This window comes from Buceros rhinoceros, unplaced genomic scaffold, assembly GCF_000710305.1.
Source record: "Buceros rhinoceros silvestris isolate BGI_N320 unplaced genomic scaffold, ASM71030v1 scaffold692, whole genome shotgun sequence".
Taxonomy (NCBI): domain Eukaryota; kingdom Metazoa; phylum Chordata; class Aves; order Bucerotiformes; family Bucerotidae; genus Buceros; species Buceros rhinoceros.
In genome coordinates, this window is record NW_010399260.1 from 57,987 (window position 1) to 73,146 (window position 15,160).

The 15,160-nt window shown below is 43.8% G+C and overlaps 1 protein-coding gene across 1 annotated transcript in view; it reads right to left on the bottom strand.

The window, feature by feature from the left end:
- The window catches only part of TIAM1 (T-cell lymphoma invasion and metastasis 1), an 82,739-nt gene that overhangs the window by 49,840 nt on the left and 17,739 nt on the right, over positions 1–15,160 (bottom strand). Inside the window, exons 4-9 of the mRNA XM_010131373.1 lie at positions 13,805–13,977; positions 9,670–9,894; positions 8,061–8,246; positions 5,481–5,627; positions 2,924–2,998; positions 1,710–1,880 (exon numbers count right to left, since the gene is read on the bottom strand). Of these exons, the coding sequence (XP_010129675.1) occupies positions 1,710–1,880; positions 2,924–2,998; positions 5,481–5,627; positions 8,061–8,246; positions 9,670–9,894; positions 13,805–13,977 (977 nt within the window). The remainder of the gene's footprint in view (positions 1–1,709; positions 1,881–2,923; positions 2,999–5,480; positions 5,628–8,060; positions 8,247–9,669; positions 9,895–13,804; positions 13,978–15,160) is intronic.

Here is a 15,160-nt window from a genome sequence, read left to right on the forward strand (position 1 = left end):
ATTGAACAGATAGATTTAACCACATCAACAGACATGAAGAGGTTTATATGAAATGTAGATCTTGAAATGTTTACTATACCAGAACTTGACTGGTTCTCAGATGGCAGATGGCAAACTGATGTGAAATGGTGTGGATCAGATATTAAAGGGGGAAAAATGAGCTGAATGCAAGAGACAGAAGAAAGAGATTGATTATTAAACACTACAGAAAAGAAGGCATCCATCAGTGTTTTCCAGACTGAAAACTCTTACAGAAAGGCAAGAAACAGATAATAGCTCTTCAAAAAAACAAATACTCGCCCACCTCCCCTTCTCTTTATACACTACCACCCACTACAATCAAACACACAGTGAGAGCCATATTCTCAGCAGTTATCTACTGAAGCCAGCGGGGCTACACCAATTTACTCCAGCTAAGGATTTGGCCCACTGAGTTAATCACTCTTACCCTAAGGAAAATATAAATCCTAAAAATAAATCATTACTAATAATGTGTCATCCAGCTTCCCTATTATGTCTCCTTCAAAAAATGTCATCTTTTCCTGAATACAATGAAGAGCAGCACTCTTGAACAGTGCACCTGGCAGAGATGAGCACACTGTATAATTATTGCAAACAAACAACTTTCTCTCATCTTCCTTCTCTTTGGAATCATATGCAACATGTTCTAAAAGTCCCCAAAGTTAAGCTCTTAATAGTAATGAATGTTTTCTTTTCTTTTGCTGCTGTTGTTACACAAGAGGACTCACTTTCCAGAACAGCACGTGACACAAGTTGGGTATAGCTTGCAGTCAGACAGTTAGCAGAAAACATACGTTATGTAGCTGCCAGAACTGAAAGCTTGTATTTAATTTGTCAAAGCTTTCAACTTCTCTGCTGAGATGTAAATCTTCTTAATGGTCAGATCCTTCATCTTGAAAAGAAATCCGGGTGGTTTTTCTCCCACTCCCCCCAAATGTACATAAAAGCTTTCCCCTCTCTTCCCTCCTGCTGCCTACGTGAGACGAGTCTGACTCCACAATGCAGACAGCAATCACAGCACCTTCTTCTACTCCTGGTGCTGCTGTTTTCTCTGTGCCTTCCTCCCCTTTGCCAACCAGAGGGTAGAAAGCAGCAGCGGGGGAGGAAGAAGGAGCAGCACCTGGCAACAGGACAACCTAGCACCTGGGAAATAGTAAGCTCACTCTGCTTGCCTGGCAGAGGAGGGAATGGGCCATGGGAGAACTTGGCAGAGGCAGGGGAACCAGGTGGTTGGGAGAGGACAAGGCAACTGTACTCATGTTATAGGGTGTCCAGTGAAAGGAAGTGGGTTGGGTGCCAGGATGGAGGGAGAAAGGTCCTGCACACAGCTTAGTCCCCAGTGGAAGGGTAGTAGGTACGTGGGTACATGAGAGGTGACAGCAGAAGCAGTCAGGGTGTGAAAGCACTTCAAAGGCTCATGCACAGCAGCCAGAGTAGAAAGGAAAAAACTAGTTTGCCGCCTTCTCCCTACACCCATGCCAAGTTTAGATCCAGCTGCTGGAATTTTTCTTGTGTGGCACTAGCATGAAACTTTCAGTATAATTCATGTTTTTCATCTAACACACAACTCGTCCCAACACGGTGCAGATGGAGCACTGGCCTATGAGAAAGTCGCTATGAGGTTCAACTGAAAGGGCTCAGGGTTGTAGACACTTCACCCCACTCCAGGGCACGCTCACAGCCTTTACCTTGCAAATAATTTCCAGCACATCTCGTGTGGTGTCCCCAGGACGGATGACTGTCAGAGCAGGCTGGTTGTTTGGTAGGCAGAACCAAGACGGCGTAAAATACTCATGAACCCATATATCACAGTCAGGATTGTGCTGATGGACACTGCTCAGTGCCACTTCTTTTTCCCTCTAAATAAACAAAATCCATTATGACTCTACCAGCCAAATATGATGTCCTTCTTCATCAATAACAAGCATAAAAAACATTAGATGCACTATCAAAAAGCAATCTTATAGAGAAAACACTTTATTCATAAGCCTAGATTGAAGGCTTGTCTGGGCAAGAAACTTTGCAGTTTTACCTGAGCAGTATAAAGTGTGCCTTTCCATGCCACCCACATGACTACCCTGGTGCAATGCACCTTTCCTGTGATTTCAACCTATGACTATTGGGAATGCCGGGAATGCAGCAAGAATTTATAGTGATAACAAGAGATTTAAAATTAGAACTTAAATGCACTGTGTTTCTGGGTAAACCAATTCACGGCCAACAAAACTGTTGTAGATGCTACAGTTCCTATTACTAGAAATGGTGAAATAGCAAATCTTAGCATTCATTTTGAACGTCCTGTCTTCTGTATATCTGAGTTGCACTCCAAGCTAAAAAACCCCAGGACGTGGTGGAGCTGCAAAATCCTCATTTGCTGCAAGTGGGCTCATGCAGCTAAACCCATATTCACGACTTGAAGAATGTGCCTCTTAGCACTGTCTTAATGCTGTTTCATAGCTTCTTTCTCTGGGGAAAGAGAAAGTAGTTGTAATTGTGTCTGAAAATGCAGAAGCTCACAGAAGCACATGAGAACAGAGAAAGCCCTGTGCTTCATAGCTGTGCCAACCTCACATTATGAAAATCCCATGTAGCTGCCACAAGCAGACATCTTCCAGAACCAGCGGCCTCCAGGTCCTCCTGTGGGCAGGCAGTTCCCTGGTGTGCAGTGCTAACACCCCTCTGGGTCTGGCACCTCCAGCTGCACTTCAGATGCCACACACAGCGAGACCTTTTGACCACAGGGAACCAGCTTAAACACCTTCAGAGGGGCTACACTCCTCTGGAGAGCCACAAGGAGCCAGGGGGGCTCCACGTCCCCTTCTCGCATCACAGAGTCAACACCACATTTAGGCTGGCTGCAAATGGTGCGGGGAAAGGAGGCAGCTGGAGAGTTGGTGTTTACCTTGCCATCCGGGACCGTATCATCAAAGACTCCTTCGAGAGATTTCTTTACTGAATCAACTCCTTCACCAAACACCTGAGGAGCAACAGAGTGACTCTGCTTTAAAACATGAACATGCCTCAGCATCGTCTACAGCACACGCTAAGGGGAGATCATCAAACATCTGGCACGGAAATCAAACTGAAAAACAAACCCATTCATCTCAAAACACAGAAAAGGAAAATCTCAGCTCATTAAAAGGGAAGGGGGGTGAAGAACAAGCTGGCGATGGGGCACCATGCTGAAAGATTAGAGACCAGTTCTGCTTAGTGGTCTGTCACTGACTTACTTGGTGGAGCTGGACAAATTTTATCTCCTTTTGAAATGCTCAGTTTCGCCACCTGTAAAGTGGGGGAAATGAACACTTCTCCACCTTTGCTAGGGCTGAGAAATGAGAAGGACTCTGCTTCTGGTCGTTTTTTGTAATAAACCAGCTTCCAAAAAGCACTTAGGAAACATTCAAGCACCCCAAGTCAGTGAAACCCTTCTCTAACGAAATAAGAGCTGGTAACCTAACACAAGCCAGAGAGCCAAATTCAACAGGACCCCATGCAGGAAGAACGACAGAATGGGAATATTTATAGGATCCACCCCAAAACAGACAGGCAAAGAAGGCTGTTACTGCAGCAGAAACTTATGATTAAACCTGAAAAATTAAGTTTTATAGCTCCACATCAGCACAGCTTTACAGTCAAGTTGCTGGGTTTGGTTGTTAACTATTCTGTGTCTAAAACAAAGCGGGGACCATGCAGAATGGGAGAAGGTCACTGCCCTTTAGGGATTTACAGTTTACTGCTTCACCCTGGCAATACTTTGTGTGCTACTACACATAAGCAGGGCAACAGGCACTAGATTAAGACATTCTGCGACTTTCTCAAAACTTTACTTTTTCTTTCACTCTCCCTAGCATGACTTTTCTTGAACTTGGAACAAAATCCCTTTTCATGCTTGTTCTTATCAAGGAGTGAGAGGGTAGGGATGGGGGCAGGGGGAGGAAGAATGAAGAATACATTTACCACCACTGAAAGAAAAAAAAAAAAAAGGGTGAGTTCAGGAAAAAAAAAGTCTGAAGACACAGCTTGGGCAGGATCCTAGCTCAGGACAAGGAATTGTGCTTGATTTGGAGAAAGTAAATACAAAGCAACAGGGAAGTCACAGCATCAGTGCAAAGAACTGGGAATGCATTCACAGAGGTGGCTGCTCTTCCTAGCAAAACCCTGAGCTTTTGCTCAGCCACTAAATATTAGGTGAACTTTTAATGCCTCATCAAAAACAAGCTCAACTATTTTGCAGCACTCATCCTCTGCTAAACAAAACAAACACCTACTACTGCTTCAACAGAAGGAAGAAATCATAGGACACAAAACAACATGCGTCCAAGCCTTTCTCCCCTCAAAAAGTGAAAGAAGAGAAAGCAAAGCAAAGCCTACATTTCCTGCAATTACGTGAGGTACAGCTCTCAAAAACTGAAAGCTGTAATTAGAGATGTTTGAAAAGGGTAACAGGGAAACACTTTCCTACCACACTGAAACACGTTTTCTGGAGAAAGATCTGGGCAGTGATTGGGGTCAAAATGCTTCAGCTTTTGCTTTTTTAAAAATCTGAAGCAAAACGAGGACAATTCCCACGAAATGCAAAGCTTTTTGTTACTTTAGGAAGTTTTCCCCAAACCCAGCTGCATTTAAAATATTCTATATAAACTCATAGTTTCAATTTAAAGAAACAAACAAGTCTGCACTTTTTTTTCCTCCAGAACTTTTATCTGGTTTACACTGCTCCTTTGTTGCTCCTGAGTTTAGGGAAAGCACCTCCAGCAAAGCACAAGCAGCAGAAATGCAACAATGGTAGAAATACAATGAACACAGCTAAAAATGTGCAAACTCCAAATCTTGTTTGATAGGATCTGCTGTATACTTATCTGTAATTACAGTCACTGATTTTTGAAGAGGATGTGGAATAAGATAACTATACACCGTGAAAGACTGAACAGGCTAGATTAGGGTTGGATGTGTAAGTGCTTGATGCAAGTGACTCTGTAAGAGCTGCATTCTGCATGCTAACAAATAAGCCTCAAAAATAACACTGTCACAAATTTCCACACACTTACCTGATTAATGCTTGGTCTCCCTTGCTTTTTCTTTGAGGTAGTATCCAGCCCCCAAAAACTTTTATCTGGTTTACACTGCTCCTTTGTTGCTCCTGAGTTTAGGGAAAGCACCTCCAGCAAAGCACAAGCAGCAGAAATGCAACAATGGTAGAAATACAATGAACACAGCTAAAAAAGGTGCGAACTCCAAATCTTGTTTGATAGAATCTGCTGTATACTTATCTGTAATTACAGTCACTGATTTTTGAAGAGGATGTGGAATAAGATAACTATACACCGTGAAAGACTGAACAGGCTAGATTAGGGTTGGATGTGTAAGTGCTTGATGCAAGTGACTCTGTAAGAGCTGCATTCTGCATGCTAACAAATAAGCCTCAAAAATAACACTGTCACAAATTTCCACACACTTACCTGATTAATGCTTGGTCTCCCTTGCTTTTTCTTTGAGGTAGTATCCAGCCCCCAAAGAGAAGAAAACCTGCTTCTCCGCTTACTGGCAGATCTGGACATGGCCTGTGTCCTTCTCCTCACTCCAGACTCCCCTGTGCGAGCCGCCACCTGTCAATGCCACATGGTTTCAAAATCAAAGGTTGCAGCATCCCACTGCACCTTTGCTTACATAATCTAGCAAACGTTAGATTCTGTTTTGGAAAAGAAAGGCAAATGCTACGGCAACAACGTCTACTCACAACAGGGACAACGGTGATGCTGCCAGGCTACTTCCTTCTCACTGCAATTTACCTCACTTCTTCCAACATCAAACATCAAAAATCAAAACGGGCAGCACCATCTCTCCCATTTTTTGGTATTTAATTGGAGGTATTCTGAAGCAGCCTAATCATCTCAGAGCAAAGCCTAAGCACCAGTGAAGGGCTTGGGATTTTTCCTTTTTTTTTTTTTCCTAACTTGGCTTCAAAGCTGGACACATGAAACTCGAGATTTCCAAACTTACCTATTGCTTCCAAATAGCCTAGTCTTTCTCTTTGCTCTTTCCTGTAGAAGTACTCTGGGTATCCTGACTTATAAACTGCTACAAGGTCAGATAGAGGCTTGCAAATAGGTCAAGACATTTAAAACTTGCACTTCCTTAAAGACGGCAACATTTGAGGGAGTGAGAAAAACACAAGAAGAAAAACAGTGAGTTGAAATGACCCTTTCGATTAGAGCAGTGTTAACTGCTTGAGTACTTGAAAAACGGCCTGAGACAACCCCTTTGGAGCTAAAAGTTATTTGCCTTTACTGAAATCAAGTATTTGGGAGGTGTTTCCCAGACGAAGAAGCCCTGGTAGAAATTAGTGTGACATTAGTCAGAGATGAAGTGTTTAGGACAAAGTTTAAGCAGATTTCCCATGTGGAGGTGGCCTCAGGAGGGAGAGCTCCTCTCCTGCAAAAAAGGGAGTGGTAGGAGATGGCAGGTATGAATGGGAGCGCAAGGCAAAGCTAGACAGACAGACAGACAGACCCACCCTGCCGGCTTGGCCATACACTTCCTGGAACACCTTTGTACTGAATTCCCACAGCCGAAACTAGCAAAATGTGACTGTCGTTTGGCAACCCTAGCAGGAACACCCGAGTCTCTGAGTGATGCCCCAAGCTATGGAGCTGAGAAACTGGTTGTCTGGGTGCAGCAGATACAAAAACCCATATAAAGACGGGATGAAGAGAAGGCTGGCTTGCGCACCCAGGGAGCTCTCGCCATACGTGTAATGGGAAACGTGGAAAAATCAAGGAAAAGGAGAACTTAACACTACATCAAGTGTCTCTGTTTCCACAGCCTGGACCAGTGAAATGTTTCTTAGCTGTACCTGGGACATTTCTGCAGAGGCACCTGGGAGACGCAGCACATCCTCTGACTAGTGTACTGAGGAACATCTTCGGGAAAGCTAGGGATGCAACACTGTCGCTATGCAGCACCCAGCTTTAGTCTAAGACTTGCTGCACCATCCCCACACAATCGAGGGCAAAGTAGGACAAGAGAGTTTGCTCAAAGGAGAAGAAAGCACGTGTATTTTCCAACACAACATATTCAAAACATATTTTTTTTCATTTGGCTCTCCCGAGACACCAGCATGAAGAGGCAGACTGTTTTTCAGGCTATCGCTCAGTGCTTTGCTAGATGCAAAAAAATAAGCATAAATGCAAATTACAGCCAGCCACTTGAAAAAAAAAAAATTAAACCCACCAGCAATTATGAGAACGATGACGCTAATCTTTTCATATATAAAAGAGTAAAAACGCCCCTGACTGAATTACAGCTCTAGATTCAATTGAAGGGTACAGCTGACATCTACAAGACAACAGTGAAGCTAGCTATTTCTGTGAAGCTCCAGGAGTCCAAGACGAACCTACGGGAACTTAACTTAAAATTCATTAGAAAACCACCACTTTGCAACACATTTTCCTGTGTTTTTAAGGGCTGGGTTGCTACATTATTTAAGTTTAAACAACCATTCTACATATTATCTGCCACACTATAAGTAACAGAGAAAACAATTTCCCCTTCCTTGTGGAACATTAGGTGTTGATCGCTGCAGACCGGACATTAGACTAATTTTGGTCAGTAGTTTCATCCATACAGTAGAAAGCAAGCCATGTCCAAGAAGGTCTAAGCCAACACACGTTGAGGGCCTCAGAAAGACTCCCACTGACTTCTGGATCAAGCCCATGTCCATTAGAGATGAACCTGCTCTTCTAACAGGAAGATCTGTTTATTACAAGCATGTTTATCGTACAGATCTGGAAATTCAAAATCACATTTAGGAGAAACATGGTTCTTTCACCTCCGTAAGGCAACTGCCATAAGGCAAGCATGTGCTTTTTAATCTACATCCAGGACACACATCCCTTTCAGGAAGCAGAATATTCTGCTCCTTAAGGTAAGGTCTCAGCCCCTAGGCACAGGCTGCTGTTTGTCAATGTGATCTCTGCAGCGGACACACAAAGCAATTTGCAGGTTGGCAAAGATGACCTCTGGCCTCTGTTCAAACTTACCAGTGCATGAAACGATGAGACTGAAAAGATTCCAAGACGGCCCATCGCAACTTTTGTAGGACGGCTGGCAAAAGCAAGCAGTCTTTTAGGGTTTGGGAGCTCCCCTCCTTGGAGACTAGCCAAGTAACAGCGGTACCGAAATAGGTCCATCTGGAACTGTTCGAGATTTTGTTCCCAAACAAAGATCTGTGTACAGCAAAGATTGAGGAGCAAGACACATGAGAATAGTAGGGGAGAGAAGGAAAAACAAGGTGGTAAATACCTTGAAAAAATTCTAGTGTTCCCAGTAACACACCTTTTTCACCAATGCTCACTCAAGAAACCTTGATTCCCCTTCTTTCCCACCTTCCCTACCCTCCCAACCCCAAAAAAGATACAAAAACCAAAAAGGTTTTCATTAGATGGAAAAAATATTTTTTTAAATTTATGGCAGAAGTTTTCTCCTGGGACAATTGCTCCTTTGATACAATGCTAATAAACAGGATTAAAATTTCATTTGTAATTTACTTTGTATTCCAGGACTCTCTTCTGAGCAGTCCCTCAAAAAGCTTCTTTCATCCATCAAGGGCATCTGAGAAACAAGACCAAACCCCACCAAATTCCACAAACAGAGCGCCCCAAATCAACAGTCACAGCAGCAACATTGCTGTAAGCATCAACGGAGCTCGCCATACTTGAAAAAGCGTAGTAAGTACACTGGGGATAATTAATCTTATCAGAGGAAAAGCACTATAATCAGTCTATGTAAGGACTTATTCAAATAATTTAAATTGCTGATAGGAAACAGTTTCAAAGCACTTAGAAAAACTCAGTTACATAAAGAGACTGCTATGTCCCCTCACCGCAATTGACAGCCTTTGAGTGAAGCCCTTTCAACAGAAGCGAGCATCTCCCCCTTCTCTCCCCCCTTCTCACGGGCTTCCAGAGTATGAAATCTCTTTAGCTTAGCGCATCGGGGCTTTGGCCACTCCCTGAGGTTTGCATTACAGACGCATTTGGCAGCCGTGGCAAAAGAGCTACAAACTAATGAAGCAGGAACCATATGTTTAGTTTCTTAAAATAAGGTGCCACTGTGGCAGCAGGAGAGACATCTGCTCTAGGCATTCTGCTTTTCAAACACAACTAGGTTGTCCACTTGAAGTCAGAAGGAGCAGGCCCAAGAGGCAGCCAGGGCTACAGTCATGAGGTCAAGGCAGGCCCTTGTAACAAGCAGAAAGCTGGGATGGCTTCTGCATCCCATCTGCCAGCAGAAGAACCAGCCTCTTCCACACGTACGACAACAGGAACAGCAGCACTTGTTGGTCTGTGACCAGCTGTTCCCTAAGGCATCCTGCCGCCATGGCCTCACTCCCCTAAAGCAGCCAGCCAAATCTGTTGCGTGGACGCCAGGAGAAGAGAGCCTGTACTGTACCTTAGTGCACATTGTTTGGAGAAACAGTGCAACTAAGGCAGCCAGCACAGCTCTCCTGCCAACACACGTCCTGCCTGCTCTGGGGAGCTCTGCCAGCACACACACGCAGCACAGCGGCAGCAGACAGAGGTACCACTGATTTGAAGGCGGCCTTAAATATTTGCTAGGGGCTTATTTCACATAAGCAAGAGAGATTACTTGATCCAGTATGGTCTTCTTCTTCTTGGAGTCTGTTACTGAGGACAGCTGCATTTCACCCATTTTCTTCATCTTTTCATCCATATCAATCTTCTGCTCCAGTTTTTTAATCTCTGTTTTCAGGAGCTTGACAGTGTCCTCTTTGTGATGCTGCCTTGCTACTGCAGTTGCACAAGCTGAATGAATTGCCGTGATCCAGTTCTCCAGTTCGGTCTGACTAGAGGTCTGAAGAGAGGCAAAGAGGGGAAAAAGAAGTCAGGATCCTCTTTAAAAGGGATTGGAGATTAAAAAAATGCAATTCCAAGGAGTTTCCCTTTGATCTTAAGATTCAAAGCTTTAAATCCACTGACAAGAGAAGTAGTAAGAAACCCCACCACTCTTAAGCATGCCTTTTTTAACTCAGTACTAGGCATTCAGTACTTCAAATTACACCTATATCTGTGCTTTGCAGCTACGCAGTTTCCCAGCAAGATCTCAGGAATTACCTCTCTTGTTCAAGGGAATGCTTCCATAACTTATAACACATTTAACAATATTTTCTAAAACCCCTGTTCCTTAAGACAAGGAACATACTAGCCTCTATGTTCTTCACAGTATGGAGACCTTCTCTGGCATGCAACAGTTATTAATAAATTAATGGCATAAAATGTGACCGTGATATCTATAAATAGCTTTATCACGATGCATAAAACCCCAAACTTTCCATTTCTGAAGGTCCCAAAGCACTCTAAAGTCAACCTCGTTATCATTAAAGGCAGGGTCATTGTAATTTTTACTGCTCTGGTGCTGTCCCTTCCCAAGCACGTGTGTGACAGTTCAGGAAAAGGGAACGCTTCTCCTCTCTAGAAGTGTTCGAGGAAAGGCTGGATGAGGCTTTGAGCAACAGGTGTCCCTGGCCATGGCAGTGGGGCTGGAACTAGATGATCCTTACGGTCACTTCCAACCCATTCTATGATTCTGTGAGATGTTAGGCTGGGGCATGGGACACCACTACATTTGTCCGAGAAAGCACTATTCTGATTAGAGGCTTTTCACGCAGAAAGGCTATTGCAAAGCATTCCTTTTCCAGACTTTCAAAATAAAAAGTAAGTCTTCTTAGCCTTCTTACTAAACTTCACTCCTTTTTACAGTAGGTTATAAAATCAAATTTACAGCCAACGCAGGGTTGCAGCAGACTTTCTCTAGTGTCAGCCTTTAGCAGTAATCACACTGGTGTTTGGCTCGTGGCTGAAAAAGTGCCAAACCACCTTGTTCTAATTAAACTTTCTGATGACACCTGATCTATTCATAGACAACACAGTATGACTTTTTCAGTTGCTAGCATAGATGAAGAAGGTCATCCTTACTGCTCTCCTGGAGGTCACAACCAACAGCAAAGGACATGGCTTACAGAAGCCAAAGAGATGCTTCCAGAAGCCTGAATCTGGAAATCACTTATGCATAGGCTAGACTTCAGGATGATGTTCCCAAAATTTATGTGGTACTGAAGTAGGTGAAAAACGCATGTCCCAGAATGACATCACTTTCCTTAGCTCAGGTTAGAAGTCCTAAGCAGAAGGTATGGTTTACTCGGGAAAGACCGATGTCTTAGTCCCAGTTTTCCTCTCTTCAGTTGGCACTGTACAAAGCATATTGCTTAAATTGGTCAGGCTCCCTGCTCAGGTAACAATATTAACAATAGCTTTCATAGATAGGGGCTTACAATGTCTTAGTGCCACTGCTGAAGTCACGTTGAGCCCCTCTTGCTGAGGAATTTCTGATGAAAATGAATTATTTGCAGAATGGGAGACATTTTGCCTACAGTCAAGTGGTGAAACCCAGCCCCCAGTAGAGGAGAGAGTGGCACTGGTCTTCTAATGAGATGGTACACTTTGCTAATTCCTAGAAAAATAGTAACGGCAAGAGGTCATATTTTTATCTTACTCGGTTATAAAGTATTATCTGTATACCATTAGATTCAATTTTCTTCTCAGCTTCCTGGGGAGCACTAGGAAGAAAAAAGAATCTGGAATGGATTTCAGGAACTGAAGAGTCTTCTGGTAGATGAGTAGGCAAGGGGAATTACTCTGCTTCTCAACGGGAAGGACCACATAAACAAGCCGCAAACATCTGATACATAACTATGTGGTGTCACAAGTTGCTCTGAGCTCCTGGAAAACGCACGTGACATCTGCAAGTAATGGATTTGTGTGGGCACAGTAAGAACTGACTGAGCAAGGAATCATCGTGTAGGAGGTACGTGTTGTCTCTAGGTGCAATGCAGTGGGAAGGCTTGTTACAAGATGTCCGATATCAGTACACATTACAGAGCACCCCTGTTTTCCTCTCCAAGTACACAGCCTCCATAGGACAGAAATATCTGCCTGCAGGTCTGTGGTTTCTTCTCATCCAAACCGCTACTATAGCGCTGTGTTATGTGTGGACGGACGTGTATGACATGAGCAGTTAAGTAACACTGCCGAACAGCTGAGCAAGCCCTACGGCACGGTCGCTCGCACATTACTTCCACCACTGCATCTGGCCTCCTTCCCTTCTCCCCAAACTCCCTTCTTGCTCTTCTGCTTAGCTAGCAATGCATGGGTTCTACGGCAAAAGGGACATGTCGAGGCAAGATTTCTGCGAGGCAAGATTTCTGCAAGGCAATATAAATGTTTTTCATCTGAAAAGGCTCACTTTTTCTTTCTTCCACAAAGTTACATGAAAATCTACCCATGGCATAATGACACAGGGCTTTTAATGAATAAGGCCCTGTGTTGCCACAAAAGAAATGTACTAAATGTTACCTTTTCAGTATTTAGCATCCACTGGCATTAATTTTCTTGAGAATGAGGGTTTTTCCTTAGCAAAACACATGGAAAAGATTTCACAGCTCTTACCAGCAGATCAAGAGGTGGTGCTCCACAACCTTTTGAGTAGTATTACTCTATGAGCTGAGGAAAAATCAGACCGAGATGGCAGAGAAGCTAGTCCACAAAAGAATGGTATTTTTTTTCAGTATGCAATCAGTTACTCAGTCTCTTCAAGATGTAAGCCAGTACCGCTTCCTTCAAGTCACTAAGGCTTTTTTCTTTTGCACTACTTTAAGAATCTAGCCCCTTGTTTAAGACAGCTGCAAGGACCTACGAGACAGTATAACTTTAAAGATTTGTCCTGGAGTACAGCAGTTATGACTCCTACCACAGAGTAGCTTCTGGTTTAAGAAGGCGAGAAATTCTGAAGGGAAGAGAAATAAATAAAGGATTCCTCCGGCAAAGAAAACTGATTCAAAAGAGGAAATGGCACCATGTCAGCACAGGCTGGCAATTACAAATAAAAGTGTCCCACCTTGATTGTTGCAGTAAGAAAGTGGTATGCCAACCTAAAAACCACTCAGGAAAGCACTAGTTACCAAAATATAAAAATCTTTCTCAGTGACACACATCAATTAATGTATGGTCTTTGATATAAGTACTGGCCTTTTTTTAAACATACCCTGTGAAATTCAGATATTTCTATTTTCTGATTAAAAAAACTTCACACACACTTCCAGCTTCCTCTCAAGCAACAGCAAGATGTTGACTAAGGTTTGCACGAACAAGGGGCAACTGGATTCTGCGGCACCACTGGGAGAGCACCTGGAGGTCCAAGTACCCCCTTGGACTCCAAACTCCTCTCAGCCTTGTAAACTCCTTGAGCCTCTTTGCAATGTCCTGTCTTCGAAGCACATCTCTTACAAATCACAGACAGTGTTACAGCACTTCTAATGCTCTACTGTATGTCGTATATGGTAACTGGCCTGGTCTGTGTGTTACAAGCACACTGTCGAACCATGCAAAATTCCCAGTTTTCACAGGGATGTGAGAATATTTCTTAATTCTTACTTTGTTCCAATCATCTACATAAAGAGGGTCCAGTCAGACAATAAAGACAGCAGATCAGACAGTGATTCACATGTGGTGGTGGGTGTCTTGAGTGGAATTTACCAAATATATCATGTCCTTCCTCTCGTACTGCCAGAGGAAAAACCCAAACCTACTAGAGTCAGCGGGATTTTTCCATTGTTTTGAACCAGAGCTAAGATTTCCTCCTTGGTCAGTGGGATGAAGGAGAGAGAGAAAAAGAGAACAACTTTGTAAAACCTTCAAATAAAACCAACCTGAAAAAGAAAAGCGTCCCCAAGGGAGTTGCTGAGACAGAAGACAAAGTCCTTCTTGGGGTGTTCAGGCACCGCTTGCACTATGCTGTTTTCCACCCAGACAGCGTGCTTTGGAATGCTGTTGTGATCAATGCCAGATCTGCCATCAGTTTCATAAAAAAACAACGTGCATCCTAAAAGAGAAGATCATATATTAGCAAGCAACACATTTAAACACAGCAGCCACCCCACATTTATTCAGTGCTAATACTTGGGACTGTAAATCATCCATAAAACTGCCACAGGGATGACGGCACATTTGCCAGGGTCTGTTCAGGTTTTCAGCCCCACAGCAGAGAGCACCAGCAGTGGCCCAGTTGGCCTGACAAGATGGTGATTTCCATGCCATGGGGGCATCCCACAAGCTGCATTGCCACCAAGCTGTGCACTAGCACTAGCGCAGTGTTTCATTCACCCTACAACTGCTAAAACAGAGATGCGGACATGAGCTGAGGAGGTCACAGATGGTAAAATACAACCCCAGATGAGAAACATAATTGTTAAGTCCCAAACTGGGGGCCCTCTACACCGACCCCGTCCTGCCAAGAACACCAAAAGGAAGACACAGGCGTGACAGCGTGTCTCCCCTAGCAGTGCAGGACAGCTGCAAGCTGGCCCGAAGAGCAGACAGGCCCCCGGGCAAACCTCCATGGTCCTGCCTCAGGCTCCTGCAGCTGCTAGCTGCTACAGTTCCTGCAAGGCAAAGATCAAGTTATTTAATTACTGGATGCAGATGAGTAACTAGAAGAAAAATGGACTGGAATAAGCCGTGCTCCCTGAAAGAGTAAGGTACAAAAGAACCCGACAAAAAGCATAAACCAAATCCTTATTCCACTACAACATTTCAGCTCTGACTGATGCCGATACGGCTAAAACAAAAATGCATTTCAGCTGGGGACAGCAAATAAACTGCTTGGTTTTACAAAATAATCTTTACACTTTGCGGGGCAGGAAGGGGGAAGGTATAGCAAGCCTGCAATCTTGGGGGACCCAAAAAAGGGTCTCCCCTTCCTCCCACCTTCCCACATTATCTACAGTTGTTTTAAACTGGCACATTGTTTCTCTGCCACTGGAAACAGCCTTCTCGGAGCAAAGGGATGCCCCGTTACCCAGCCTCTCAGAAAACTATTTGCAGCCAAACAATAGCAGCTGTTAACTTCAAAGCCTCGTTTAAACACTAACATTATTAAGGCACAGCAATCTGAGGAGCAAACACTCCACTTGAGTCAAATCGCTTTAAAATAACATTGCTTCTTTGCTCATCCTTCCCCTTTCTCCTCCCAGATGGCCCTTTGTTTGCCTGCTCCTCACAGCAAG